The sequence below is a fragment of the Phalacrocorax aristotelis genome, chromosome 9 (assembly GCF_949628215.1).
Source record: "Phalacrocorax aristotelis chromosome 9, bGulAri2.1, whole genome shotgun sequence".
Lineage (NCBI taxonomy): Eukaryota > Metazoa > Chordata > Aves > Suliformes > Phalacrocoracidae > Phalacrocorax > Phalacrocorax aristotelis.
In genome coordinates, this window is record NC_134284.1 from 12538360 (window position 1) to 12552227 (window position 13868).

Below are 13868 nucleotides of genomic sequence, written 5' to 3' on the forward strand. Positions count from 1 at the left end.
GGCTTTTTTGCTTCAGTCATATTGAGATGTTTTAATTTTGACTTCACTGGATGTTTTCACTTCGTAGTGTGCCATGTCATGAAAAAAACCCCATCAGAAGCCAACCCAAACGAAAGCCCGAGCCGGTTCACCCTCCCGACGCCCACCCTGGCACCTCCGGCTGGGTCAGGCGCTGCCCCCGCGCGCGCAGCCTCCCCCAGGACACAGCGCTGGGTCACTCCCCGTCCCGTTCACCACTGCGGCTCGTGCACCGACGAAGTCGCTCCCGCACCGGGCCCTTCCTACAGTCGGCGGGGCCTGGAAATGGCGGGGTGGTGGCGGCCGTAGGGACGGGGTCGCGACCCTCTGCTCTGGCGCGGGCAGCGCCTCTGCAGGACCCACGCCACGGCTCCGCAGGTACCCCGGCGGGGCGGGCGGGCGGCCGTGCCCCTCCCGGGCGGCCCCACGCCCTGCCCGCCCCCGCGGCGCGGGACGGCGCGGCGCGGCGCGGCGCGGCGGGGCGGGGCGGGGCGGGGGGCGGGGAGGGCCCGGCCGGGCCGGGCCGGGCCGGGCCGGGCCGGGGGCAGCGGCGGCGCCTCCTCGGGCGGCGGCGGCCAGTTAGCTCGGCGGGGGCGGTCGGGCGGGGTTTCCCGGCCAGGTGGGTGCCGGCGGAGAGCGGAGCCTGGTCGGGCCGGGGGTCTGCGCTGCCGGCATGGTGCATCAGGAGCCTGCCGGGGCGCCGGGGCTGGTGGCGGCCGCCGCCGCCACCACCGCCGAGGTGCGGCTGTCCCGGCGTCGCTGGGCCGTGGTGCTGCTCTTCAGCAGCTACTCCCTGTGCAACGCCTTCCAGTGGATCCAGTACGGCAGCATCAACAACGTCTTCGTGCACTTCTACGGCGTGAGCGCCTTTGCCATCGACTGGCTCTCCATGACCTACATGGTCACCTACATCCCCCTGCTCTTCCCCGTTGCCTGGCTGCTGGACAAGAGGGGCCTGCGCTTCATCGCCCTGGCCGGCTCGGCCCTCAACGCCCTGGGCGCCTGGGTGAAGCTGGGCAGCCTGAAGCCGCACCTCTTCCCCATCACTGTCCTGGGGCAGGTCATCTGCTCCCTGGCCCAGGTCTTCATCCTGGGCATGCCCTCGCGCATCGCCTCGGTCTGGTTCGGCTCCCGTGAGGTCTCCACCGCCTGCTCTATTGCTGTCTTTGGGAACCAGGTAATGGGCGGCTGCCCCCCGGCTGGCCGGGCGTGAAGGTGGGCTGTCACCTGCCTGGGTGGAGGCTGGGAGCGCTAAGGGGGCAAGCGAGGGAGCAGTAAGGGATGCACAGGGCCTGGAGGGCAGCAGCAGCGGGTAAGAGGTGCTTACACGAAATTCCCCCTGGAAAATGCAGCTGGAACCTGTAGGGACACAGCTGTGGTTAGACTGTGAGCTGATGGTGGTGACAGAGGCAGGTAGGACCTAAGCCTACAAAGTCGGGGGCAGCGTGATGGTTGAGCGTGATTCTGGCTTTGAGAGATATTTGGACTTAGAGTCTTCTCCAGTGTCGTCCTACTCCCATCTCTGCAAATCTCCAGTCCAGGGGTATGATGGTAGAATCACGGATGGCCTGAAGGGGAACGCGCTGTGTGGAGAAGCGCTTTAGGTGAAGTGTTCTGCAAACCTCAGATCTGCATGTGCACCTGGACTTCACAATGCAATATCCTCTTTGTGCTGACAACTAGATGGGACAAAGGAGATTATCCATCTACTGAAGAGAGTACTTGTCATTGAACCCTGGAGGAAAAGGACTTTAGCACTTTCATACCTTTTGAAAGTAGGTACAGAGTTTCCACAAGCAGTTGCTTTGAAAAGAAACAGACCTTCCATCAGGCTAGTGCAAGGTAAGCTCCCCAGCCACTCTCATATCCAGGCAGGTCACTTAGGCCAGCGACTCGCACTTCCTCAAGCTGTGGCAGTCTTTTCTTGTGGCCAGCTAGTGCTCAGAGGAGCTAAATTTTTCTGCAGCTTTGAAAGGATCAGGGAAATAGCTTCTTGACCCTTGCACCTGAACACGCACTCATCCCTTTCACATGAAGCAGATAGGCCAATACTGATGCAATGCGGCGTAAGCGATGTGAGTCTGGCTCTGCAACGCTGACGTGAAGAAGAGGGAAGCGGAAGCTGGCATTAGCCTGCTAGGCTGAACCTGTACCCCTTGCTTTGAGACTCAATGTACTCCCCTACACAGGACTCTTGTCATGCTGGACCATCTCTGATTCAGCCAGTGGGTGACTGCTGTTCAGATTTGAATGGTTTGCAATTCAGGTAGCTTCTAATGCATGGTTCTTCCTCACAGATAACACTGTGTGCGGTGGGTTTGAGGTCTACTTTCCCCACATTCCTGGGTTTCTGTATTTATTTAGGTACTGCTGAGGCAAAAAGAGATGAATGCTCAGAGATGGTATTTGAGGAACTGAAGTTTGTGGAACATTGCCAGGGATTTAAGGAGACTCCGGTTTACATCTTTTGTAAAGAGAAAACATACTTCTTTTTCTCTGAGTGAGTCTAAGCTTTCTTCTTTGCTCTTATTACCCAGGCTAGTAGGCTGTTTTTTATGTGTTTTAAATGAATCTTTAGAGTGGAAGGCATTTAACTTGGCATGAGCACTCTGCTGATTTAGGAGTAAATAAGTAACTGAGCATTTTGCTGTCAGACTTTTTTTTTAATTATTCAGGTAGAGTTACTCAACAGTGTGCATAAGAAATCCAAACAATGAGGCTTTTAGCCTGTGCCATATGAGTGTGTGGTATCCTCATCATACTAAAAGGAGTGGGTTAGTATAAAAGTTGTGAAAAGCAAACTTTGGCTACATTTTTGGTGCTCCACACTGCTCTGGGGGCTAAACTGACATGGCTATAAGACCTCAGTTCAGTACATAGCCTTTTGTTTGTGAGCCCAGACTTTCCGTTTAGAGAACTGGAGAAGTCAGGAAAGGCAATGACTAAAGGCAGGGTGTGCTCCATAGGCAGGACCTACTCATTCCCTTAGTCAAGGGTCCTGAGGTGCATAATCTCAGTGAATGAAAAGTAGCTATTTTCTTTACTGGTGATGTTGGGCAGGAGGAAGATATATAGGCATCCTTTTTTCTTGACTCTGCAGTTAAAGACTCTGTTTTAGGGAGTGTTAGCAAAGGGTATAATGCAGTGGGTTTGTAATTGCAGTATGCCAGTATGGCAAATTATTCCCTATGCTCCTGTATGGTTTTCCTTTCCTTGCTATGTCAGTTAGTTACAGATCCTCAAGGTGGAAAGCTCTGTCATGAGTTGTTAGCATAATTATTACTACTGAATGCCAAGCACTGATGTCTCTGTCTATCAAGATTTGTAACCAACTACATGGAGGAGTGTGACAGTGTCACTGCTTCTTTGTTTGATACATTTGCCCCCTTTCTGCTTCTACCCTCTTGGCTTTAGGCAGCATTTCAGCAGTGCTGTCCTGAGGAGAGTCCTGCCTGCTGGTTCATTTAGATCTGCCAGGATGATGTCTGCTCAGGATGCTGCTGCTGCTTGCTAAGTGACGGTAGCCTTCAGGTTTGAAGTTAGCCCTGAACAGTAAAACATTGAATCAGTTCAGTCATTGAATACTAGCCAGACTGGGTATTAAATATCTTGGAAAAAACAAACAAACCAACCCTAGTAGAGTATCAGATTATCTTTTGCTTGTTTCTGGTCATGTGTTGGCTGAGTTATCTGAAGTGCAAAGAAGGGTTAGATTGAGCATTCTTGATTCAGTGCTGGACAGCTTCTAGAAGAGAAGAATGTGGACACCTGTGGAGGAGGCAATCACATTCTTTTGTTTACCCACTGCTGGTTTTCCTGACACTTTACTTTTTCCTGTTTTAACAGGGAGATGCACAGGTTTTCCATTCTTTTTCCTTGCCCCTGCTCATGCATGTATGGGGAGGTGTAGAATGGGGTTTACTTGCCTGTTGGATACTTTGGCATTAGAATATTAGTGTTATTAAAATATTACTTGCATCTCATTGCTTGAAAGACTAGGAAAAAAATCTATGTGGGGACTTGACCTCAGGCTGAAGTTCTGGGGTAAGGAAGCAGAAGTGTTTTGTAGAGTTCACTAGTGTCCTTCAGATTTATTTGAATATTGGGAGGAATTTGTCTGACATGCTTCTGAAATACAGCTGTCAGCAGTAGCGTGCCTGATACATCATCATCAGTGTCACTTGTGGAGGCGCTTGGCGCTGGGTATCTACGTGAAGTCCTATGCACGAGAGGTGGGTAGGAGAGAGCAGTTTGCATAAGGCTGTGCTGCTTCCATTTTGGTGTATTGATTCATCAGACGGTTCCCTGTTTGGGGCTGTGGTTCAGACCTGACAGGTTGCAGCAAACGGGCTTCTGTTTTCTACATCCGAGGGAGACCGTCCCCTCGTTCTCTCTGGTGACAGGACTGCAGCAGGAACAAATGCTCTCCTGAGGTACTGGCATTTGCAGGAGCAGGCGCTTGCTGGAGCAGCAAGTCTTGCCCCTTCCTTTAACATACTTGCTGTGCTGTCTTTTGGGGATGAGGAAACATGGTGCTGTGGCGTGACAGAACTAACACAGTGGTGGGGATGTTTAGGTAACAAGTTAAATTCTCGTGGCTTTTTCAGATTTATAAGCTGGAGCCTGGGGGTCAGGTACCAGCTCTCTGCTGGACTGCTGTGCTTCAGTCACACTTTTTCAGGCATGTTAGTTATCTCCTACTGCTGTGCCTCCTCGTTGCCACCTGATGGGCAAGGGAAATGAGCAGCATGCAGAGAAGTGTATAACTGTGTTGCACAGGGACAATGAAAGAACATTTGTGTTTGTGACTTTGTGTTGCTTTGCCCCTGGTATTGTTACATTTTTGATTGAAATAGACCTTGTTCCTGGCTCTTGCCATTTTGACAAAGAGAAGGAAGCAGCTGATGGTCTGGGGAGTAGGGATGTGGGCATGTTAGGCAATATTTCTGCTGTGATTTTGCCTCTTCGTTTTTTAGCAGGGGTTGATAAAAGGTGTTGATGTAGTTTAGGAGGAAAGAAAGCTTCAGCTTCATATTCATCTCTGTCTCTGGAGAAAAATGATGCAGCACCTTACTGATCTTCAGGTGGGTCTGTCCTTGTTCTGATGCAGCTGGCTTATGACTTCAGAGGTTTAGGGCTTCCATAACAGAAAAGGCCTGAAGCAGAGTTTTTAGGTGGTATCTGCAGACTGCTGGGAGTGACAGTCTAACAGTGATTAGGTGATGCCTTCTGAAGTGGACAAACTGGATGATAAGTTGTGAATGAAATTCAGATAAATGCTCTCTCCTTCCTGGTGGGTCCTTTCCTCTTGTTCTGAACTGGGGGGAAGTCTGCATGGGGTAGTGGATGCGGTGGGTGTTGCTGAATAATTGGGTCTGCAACATCTGAATGGCCATTGCTTTTGTGCTGGTGAGCCTGCACTGTTGTTTGTGCTGAGCATGTGCTGCTGTTTGATGCCTCACTGCTAACTCTGTTCTGTACCTTTCACCCTTCAGGGAAGGCAGCATCTGATACTCTAAGAAGTGTTGTGGAAATGGAGCATATCCTGTGGAATTCGTGTCTTCGGGTGGACTTCGAGATCTCTTTGGCTGTTCTGTCCCTGCTGGAGACTCCCCAACTCTTCAGATGAGATTTAATTCCTGTTAGAATAGGAGCAGGTGGTGGTCTGTCTTGCATCCCTCTGTACCTTGGCCCTGTATCTCCCAGGGTTTTAGCTATAAGAATAGAGGAGATTTTAGCAAGGAGCCAAGAGGAGCTGGTAGTGGCAATAGTTAATGGCTGGCATTCTCCAGCCCTGGCTCCTTTCCCCCACCCTGGTAAAGAAGGGCAGGGTGGATCAGAGCAATTGGATCACAAGGAGTGCTGTGTGGCCAGTTCTCTGAGATGCTGGACGTGGCTTAGTGTGGAAGGGTGTTCTGACCAAATAGCAATGTGGCTTTCCCAGGAATGCCTGAGTTTCTATAAGTGGATGCCGGAGCCTGAAATGAACTTTTTCCACCCATTTCATCTGGTGCTCACTTCTCAGCCATACACCAAAGGCAGCTCCCCCTTCTCCCTTACAGAAGGAGCTGGCTTTTGAGTTATGTTCCGTGGAAGTTGCACCAGGAGTTAAATGAATGACTGCAGTGTTTTTGCCGGGAAGGGCTGCCCTATGGCACCCTCAGCACTTGCCCTGCAGGGTCCCCCAGGGCTGGCTATGATAAGGGACTGTAGTAGGTCCTTGACCAAAGTATTATATCATGGAGAATGAGGATTCCAACAGTAGATGAGGTAGCTGTCAGCACTGAAATCCCTCTTCTGCTGTTGTTTTGCTGCATTGCATTTCCCTACCAGTAAACAGGGGGAAGGTGCATTCAAGGCTGAGAGGCCCTAAAAGACTTGCATAGAGAAGCAGTCATCATCATATGGCATTATGTTGTATTAAGCAGTATGAGATGATACCACAGAAGCAGAAGTGTGATGGGGAAGGGACTTTGCTTTGCTTCTGAAGAATTTTGGTTGTGCAAGTGCAGTTAGAAAAAATACATTATCTCCCACAGCAGTGGGAGAATATAAAAGAGCCTAAGCCCTATCTTATCTCATCACAAAGCCTGGATTACAATTTTTCCTTTCACAAGTTAGGTCCTTTCTGCTTCTGAAAACACTGCAAGAAAGGTGACTAAGCTGTGGTTTGCAAATATTTACATATGTTGACTTCCTGACTATTTGGATTTCAACAGGCTCTTTTAGTTTCTCTGTCAGTGGTACGGAAGAAGAATATTCTGGACAGCAATCCATACAAAAGTGTACTGGGTAGGAACTGCCGGCTTCTGCTTTACACAGCTCTGCAGCTGGGGATTTTCAATTCTACTGTAGCCTTTTGTATAGAAAGGCAGCTGGGACTTCTGCAAAAGATTGGGAAGCTTATGTGTAGTAGGAGTCACAGGGTGTGAGAAGCAGGGTGGCCGTCTGCTCTCTACAGATTGTGATATGTGAATTGTAGGGTCAGAAAGCTTAGCTGCTCTTGTGAAATGTTGTGGTTATAGTGTGAGAGGCACCTGTAGTTAGAAAAGGAGGGAGCACTGCAGGACAGGGCTTTGACACACAGACAAGAGCAGAGGACGAGGCTGTGTTGCACAGGGCTTTGGAATAGGTACCTTCTCAAAGGGGTTCCCTGGGTGAATGGAGAATCAGGTCTGACACATTTAATTATGTTGGCAGAACTGTTGGAGAGTCATCTGGCACAGGTCCTGTAGGTACTGAGCTTGATTCAAAGTTCCACTTTCTCATACATGTGAAAGCAACATAGTGAGAAGGAGAGCCCTTTTGTTCCACTTCGTAAGGGCTTTCCTACTGCACGCTGTTCAGATCCAGCAAACCGTGCTACTTCCCCCTCCTCCCACCTGTCATATGTGTCATTTTGCCACTACCAGTTGTGTTCTGCATCTTTGCATTGTTTTTTACTACAGGGTAGCTAGTGTGGGCTACATGACATCCTGATCTTGTCTCATCTGTTACTGAGCAGCACAGATGCTGCTGTACTTGGCTTGTGTGTTTTGCCTGTAAGATTTTTGGAAAGACAACCTATTGTGGTGGTTATCTGAGATGGAGGTTTCTAGAAGAACAACAGCTGCAGTGTGCAGGCTTGCTTTGTTGACTTTTCACTGAGAACCTTGGCTTCCCTGGTAATAATATTGTCAGATCAGTTCTCATCGTTCATTTGGGGAATTTATTTATTTTTAAGATTTCAGTATCTGAAGCTACTTGTATTAGAATCAAGTATAATTTAAAAAAAACTCAAAGCAAATCCCAAAAGCTCAACACAATGTCTACTATTGTGTTCGGAGCAGAACATCTTGCAAATGTGAAGCCCTTCAGGCTTAAACATATCTGTCAGAAAACAGGTAGATCAGTGTGTACAGCAGGACTGACTTGGTAAAACAATTAAAATATCAGCCACTTTCTTCCAAAGCATGGTAGTCCTCTGTTTTTCTAGAGGATTCCTCATCATCATGTTCCTTAGTTGATGTGAATGTTGAGGACTAGAGGTAGTGGCTGTGCGTTTTAAGTAAATGGTTCAAGACTGGTACTGCATCTCCCCAGCAGTTACACAAACCTTCCCTGCTTCCCTGCAGTGGAGGAGGCTCTGTTAGAAATGAAGGGGTGACCCTCAGAAGGATTCTGGCAGTGGCACTGTGTGGGTGGCTTGGTGTAGAGCTGCCAGGAGGGAAGTCTTTGGCACAGGTGAAGTGTTGGTTTTTATTCATGCTTTAAAACATTGAATTTGACAGAGTTTCACAAACATCCCTCAAAGAGGGGTCTCCAGTGCATAGTTAGATTCTATTTCTGTCATCCAGGCTGATCTGGGGCGGTGGTAGTATGTGTTAAAGACTGATTCCCAGATCAAAACGAGTGTGGGCCATGTTAAGTCACTCATCTGGGAGTGGAAAGGTAGAGTAGCTCCAGTGGCATGCTGACAAATGCAACGAGCTCTCTTTGCTGAGAGCAGGTGAAGCCCTTGATTTCATTTTAATTTTTTTCTTCCCAAAGCCTTTCCTTTGGAAAAGTACAATGCATCAGAACAGAGGAGCATCCTGCCTAGGTCAGGCCAAATTTGTCAGGCAGCCCCAGGCCAGTCAGTGATAAGTGCTAAGGGAAAGACAGTAAAAAAGGAGTGTATTCTCCTAATTTTCCAAAGTCTTGGCTTGGGAACTTGCTGAGATTGTGTTGAAATCATAGTGTCTGAAAGGCCTATTGTATAGGTGTTTATCAACGTGCAAACTTCAATCTTTTGATTGGTACAGTTTCTGCCCATTTGTCCAAACTGGTGGGCTGCTGGCCCTGGCGTTTCCTGGGACTCCCACCTGTGCTGGGCCTCTTAAAAATTCACATCACTTTTCCCTTACTCCATTCCTGATGTGAGTATTTGGTAGCAGAGCAGAATTAGCAGTTTGGTGTGTTTGTGTGCAAGTAGTGTGGGTTTTCTGTTGACTTTTTCTTTTGAACTCCTGGTTGAATACCATCTGGTCCTGATGCCTTGTAAAAGAAATCAGTTGATATAAATTGATTAAGATCTTCCACTGGTAACGCTTCAGATTTTTGCCATGTGAAGAGGTTCTGTTGGTGTGGAAACCTCCCATAAATATCATGTCATCAACGCTTGTGCAAGACTTCATTTAATTCTCCTTCTTTCTCGAATGTTCTCCTTCCACAGTAATAATCTGTTGGCCCTACAGACTTTCTGGCAGGCTTCCTGATTTTGCTGTGTTTGAAGAGTTTTGACGTAGTTTGTAAAGTTGATCTGTAGCCTTTTTTTTTTTTGCCTAATCATGGCTTTACTTTTGCTTGGTTCAGCTTGCTGGTTTTTTTTTTTTCCTTTGCTTGAAGGAATAACATCCAGTTTTTGAGTTGGGTGGTGGTTTTTCTTTTTTAACTCAACTCTGGTTCTTTTATTCTGTTCTAAAATCTTTTGCTGATATTCTCTAGGCTTACCTAGGCTTACACTGAGCCTCTGATGCAGTGCCTGTATGCAGCCTTAATGCCACTTGCAAGTACTTAATTTCTTTGGCTTTTCTTTTAAATTTCCTTTTAACAAGCTTGTTTCCTTTTAGGCAGCTCCCTCTTGTGAGTTAAATATTGCCATAGCACTTTGGAGGGTGGGTTTTTTTGTTGCTGCTGCAAGGAAGCTGAATTTGAGTGCACTGCAGAACTGTTCTGTAATATTGATTGTGGTCACACTGTGCTGCTCTAGGTCTAAATCACAAATTGTGCTGCCTCTTATAGGTTCTCCTCAGAAAAGAGTATTTCTGGAATCCAAAAATGCAGTCTCTGCATCATCCCTGTCATGACGCTTATTTAGCCTGCAAGGGCATGATAGAAATTTCTCACTGTTGTATGTTTTCTGCCTTTGCAGCATCTCTCGCTTTCTGTTTTTTAACACTTTAATTGACCTTCTGGGATTGGTGGTCTCCTCTGTCAATATTTCTGCTTACTTATGCAATTTTATAGGGCTTCTGTATTGCTGTTGCTGACTCTTAGTTTTCTTTAAGGTGGAGACCCGCTCCTCCACTGATTATTCCTTTACAGTTTTTATGCTGATACCACACTGATTATCTTCCTTCAGCAGACTCTTAGAATACAAACAGCTAAACTTAAATTAGACATCCCATTTTCCATTTCAAGACTTTGGGTACATTTATACCATCTTATTAGCCACTTGCTCTTGGTTTTGTTACATGTTCTTGTATATGTTTGAATCTTGAATATGATGATGTTGGGACTGATTCGTCACAAAATTCAGGCAGGAAATACATTCCTTCTATACTTTATTAGCCTTTAAAGAATAAGTCATCTGAACGGTGCGCTCTGCTGTAGGTATTGTCTTCCCTGGTACTCTATTTTAAAATTACCCCAAAGCCTTCTCAAAATAAAGTGCCAGCATCCTGGTTCCTGAGGAGAGATCCTCAGAGATCAGGACAGTGTTGTGTGTTTTGGGTGTGGGGATGCTGAATGATGTGTCAAATTTTGGGAACTAGAGCCTATCTATATAGGTCTTGGAGACCCTTCTACCTGTACAAAGGTTGGAGATGCTAATTTGTATGCTAGTGAGAGGGACTGTACTACGAACGCTTAATGACTGATGGTTTCTGTAAGGAGGGTAGCACAGACTGTTGCAGAACCAACCTTGTTTTTTCATTGCTTTATTTTCCCAGCCCTGGCGTGAGAGGTGTGGAGAAGGGAGAAAAGTTTGTATTTCCCTTGCTAAGGCATCTGTAAATTTTCTGGTTAACCAGTTAGTGTTATGTGTTGGGCTGACGGTGATGTGGGTGCTGGCCTGCTGAGAACCAGGCTAAAAATCTCCTTGTGAAAGGTAAAGTATTTGCTGTATAATACTCATTGTGTTGTTAAGAGCTTGTCTTTGTTGCTAAATATGGTATGAATAATCCAGGCTCTGTGGGTATCATCCAGGAAATCTTTGTTTTTAGTCAAGACAAGGGACATCATCTTCATAGGATTAATAACGAGTTGCTCTTGAATATAAAATGTAGCTCCTATTGCTATGTTTTCTGGGATTTTTTTTCCTTTTCTACTGCCTAGTCCTCCTCAAAGGTTTAACAAACTCCTAATGGATAAAAGTGGCTCCTTTTTTGGGAGGGGAAGAGAAGACAAAACATCCATTTATGGTTACAAAGAGGTCTTCTGAAAAGATAACAGCAGCGTCCAAGAAGGTTGAGTAAGCCTGTGCCCCACTGGGTAAGCAATGTCTGTAGGACTTCCCAGTAAAGGATTTCTGAACAATTTGCAAAACAGATTCTCAATACCTTCTCTGCTAGGTACATCAGATCCTTTCTCAGGAAAGAGAATCTAGACCTGAAAAATCTTTACTGTGGTCCTAGAGAAACTTAGTCAGAGGACAGAATAAAGCATGGATCTCTCTTCTTTTCCTGTTCTTGTTTTGCTGTGGTTCAGCAGCTCGTGGGACTGGCATGTGATGGCAGAGCGCAGGAAGCCAAGAAGCACCTAGCACAGGAATCCAGTCCAGTTCTTCCAAGAATGAAATGGTGATAAGACAAAGGAGCAATCTCCATGAGGGTGTTTATAGACCTTATTTGGTAATGGGTGGAGGGACACACATGGGACCTAATATCTAGGAGCTAGTAGGACTCTTCCCCTGAATGGAAAGGAGCAATGTTGGGAGTCTTTCCCTCGAAGCTGGAACCTTTGGGAATGCAAAGGTGATAGGAGTGAAGCCCAGTGTGGCTGTGTCCTGGGCTGAGCAGGCACGCTAGAGCCACAGGCCTGCACTTTGGCCACAAGCAGGGCACAATAAATGTGCTGCAGAGACAAACAGGCTTCTGCCCTCTAGGAGCGATCTCTGTGAGTATGTTTCGTGCAGTTGCCTTTTCTGTGCAGCTGCAGGCTTGGTTTCCCTTGTGCAGAGAAGGGGGAGGTGTGCAATTTAATGAAGATCAGAGCTTGAAGCCTCTAAGCCAGCTGAGAGTTGTGCTTGCTGGTAGTGAGTCTCAGGGTCAGCGGGTGCAGAGGAGGAGAGCAGACCTGACTCACTGTGGTGAGAAGCTGGGGATAGGCCATCTGTGAACAAAGTTGAGCTCCGGCAAGTTTAGTCCTGTGTCTGAGGCTGCCTGTGCTGTGTGGGTGTTAGGAAGGTTTAACCTTCCTAATGGTCTCTTAAGTTTCCTTCTAAGCTCTTTCAGTCCTTGACTTGCTATCTGGGACAGCACAACTTGTGTCTGTCTTCAGTCCATTTAACCACCGCCTGAATGTTCTCATTCCTGACAGTGCTCTGAACTGGTGGGGCACATCTGTAATCTCTTGGCGACTCTTCCCACTGGCTCCCTGTGTGTCCCAGCACTAAGAATGAACTTGGCACAGATGTCTCTTGCTGATCCTGATCCAGGTTCCAGTGGAGGGCAGTATTTGACACAGGAGGAGTTGGGCCTGACAAGGTTCAAAGTTACTTTTTTGTAAGATAATAGGGTGTCTGAGTCTAGCAGATAGCTCTGTTTGAAACATAAGCATCCTTCCTGTCTCAGAAATCCACCAGCTGGATGGAGAAGGAGGGAGTTGTGGAGAGTTTTCTGGGGCTGGATGATACAAGCTGGGTGGTTGGTTTCCTCCCCCCGCCCCAACTACCAGATATGGGACCTGAAATGCATTTGTTCTGTGATCTTGATCCTGGCCAGTGAGTGGGTCTTCCAAAATAAGTCCATCAGCATCTCAGAAATATGGAGATATGACAGAGAAAGCATGCAGAAAGCACAAGGAGTTTTTGCTAGAAGGTAGCCCAGGCAACCTGTCTGAGCTTGTGCCTGGGTTACAGGGCTCCTGGGTCATTCTGCTCTGTATGCTGACATGCTTGGATGTGGTTTGTGGGCAGCACAGTCCTTGCCTTTCTTAGTCCTTGTTTTCCATACCTGTAGAGTGATAGACCTTTTCCAGGGACCATGAAGACATTGAGTACTGCAGAATCATTCTGTAGGGCAGCAGTTGGCTAGTGGTGCTGTCTTGCTGCTCTTCAGTCATCAGTGAGGCATAGACTGATGAGTTCAATCATAAGTAAGGCCCGTTATCCTGGGACAATGGATCATGCTAATTGATTCCTAATGATCTAATGTTTCCTATAAGGAAATGCTAAATGCAATGGGCTTAATTTGACTATATCATCATTTTCATGTTTTGCATACTCCTACCTCTCTCTTAGTGTGATGAGGGCAGTGTCTCTATAGAGGCTGTATTGGTGTAGCATGAATAACCACTGTGGGTGGGATTTTTTTTTTTTGCTGCTAGTCTGTATTGGTTCTGTTAGCACTGTTCTGGTACTGTTAGCACTTCCCTGTCTCCAGGCAAATGGTACAGCCTGCTAAAAAGATTGGAAATATATTTCATAGAAGGATGAGAATGGCTGCATGGCCACCCGGCATCTCTCTTTCTTGGGTAGTTTCTCAGTCCTTCCAAATATTGGAGGGTCTTGTGTGTACCTTGTCACTATCCACAACAGCAAACATAGGCCTGAATTAGGAAATAACAAGAATGAGGGTGTTGCTAAACAAAAAATTGCTTTTGCCCAAAACTGGTGAATGTGCAGAGCCTTGAGAGCAAGCAAAGAGCTGAGCTTGAGCTCTTTTTCTGATGTCTGAGAGGGCTGCAAGTGCTGGGACGGGCCTGGGGAACAGCTAAACACACAGTGCTTGGGAACCAAATGGTGTTTGAAACACAGCCACAAACAGTGAAACAGAAAGGAGGGGAAAAGTGGCTTTTGTAGGTTCCTCTTGTGTTTAGAGCACTCACGAATGTGCTGAGTGCACTTTGGCTCCCACTTTATGAAGACTGTGCTCCTAAGCACCAAAGCA

At 47.2% G+C, this 13868-nt stretch overlaps 1 protein-coding gene across 6 annotated transcripts in view; it reads left to right on the top strand.

Annotated features, from left to right (window-relative positions):
• Positions 1-512: 512 nt before the first annotated feature.
• The window catches only part of FLVCR2 (FLVCR choline and putative heme transporter 2), a 42544-nt gene continuing 29188 nt past the window's right edge, over positions 513-13868 (top strand). For 3 of the 6 annotated variants that reach the window (XM_075103538.1, XM_075103537.1, XM_075103535.1), the window contains exon 1: positions 597-1195. In XM_075103538.1, the coding sequence (XP_074959639.1) occupies positions 692-1195 (504 nt within the window). In that variant the 5' untranslated portion in view covers positions 597-691. Of the gene's footprint in view, positions 1196-13868 lie in introns of all 6 variants that reach the window. The other 3 variants (XM_075103539.1, XM_075103536.1, XM_075103534.1) reach the window with 3 other exon arrangements.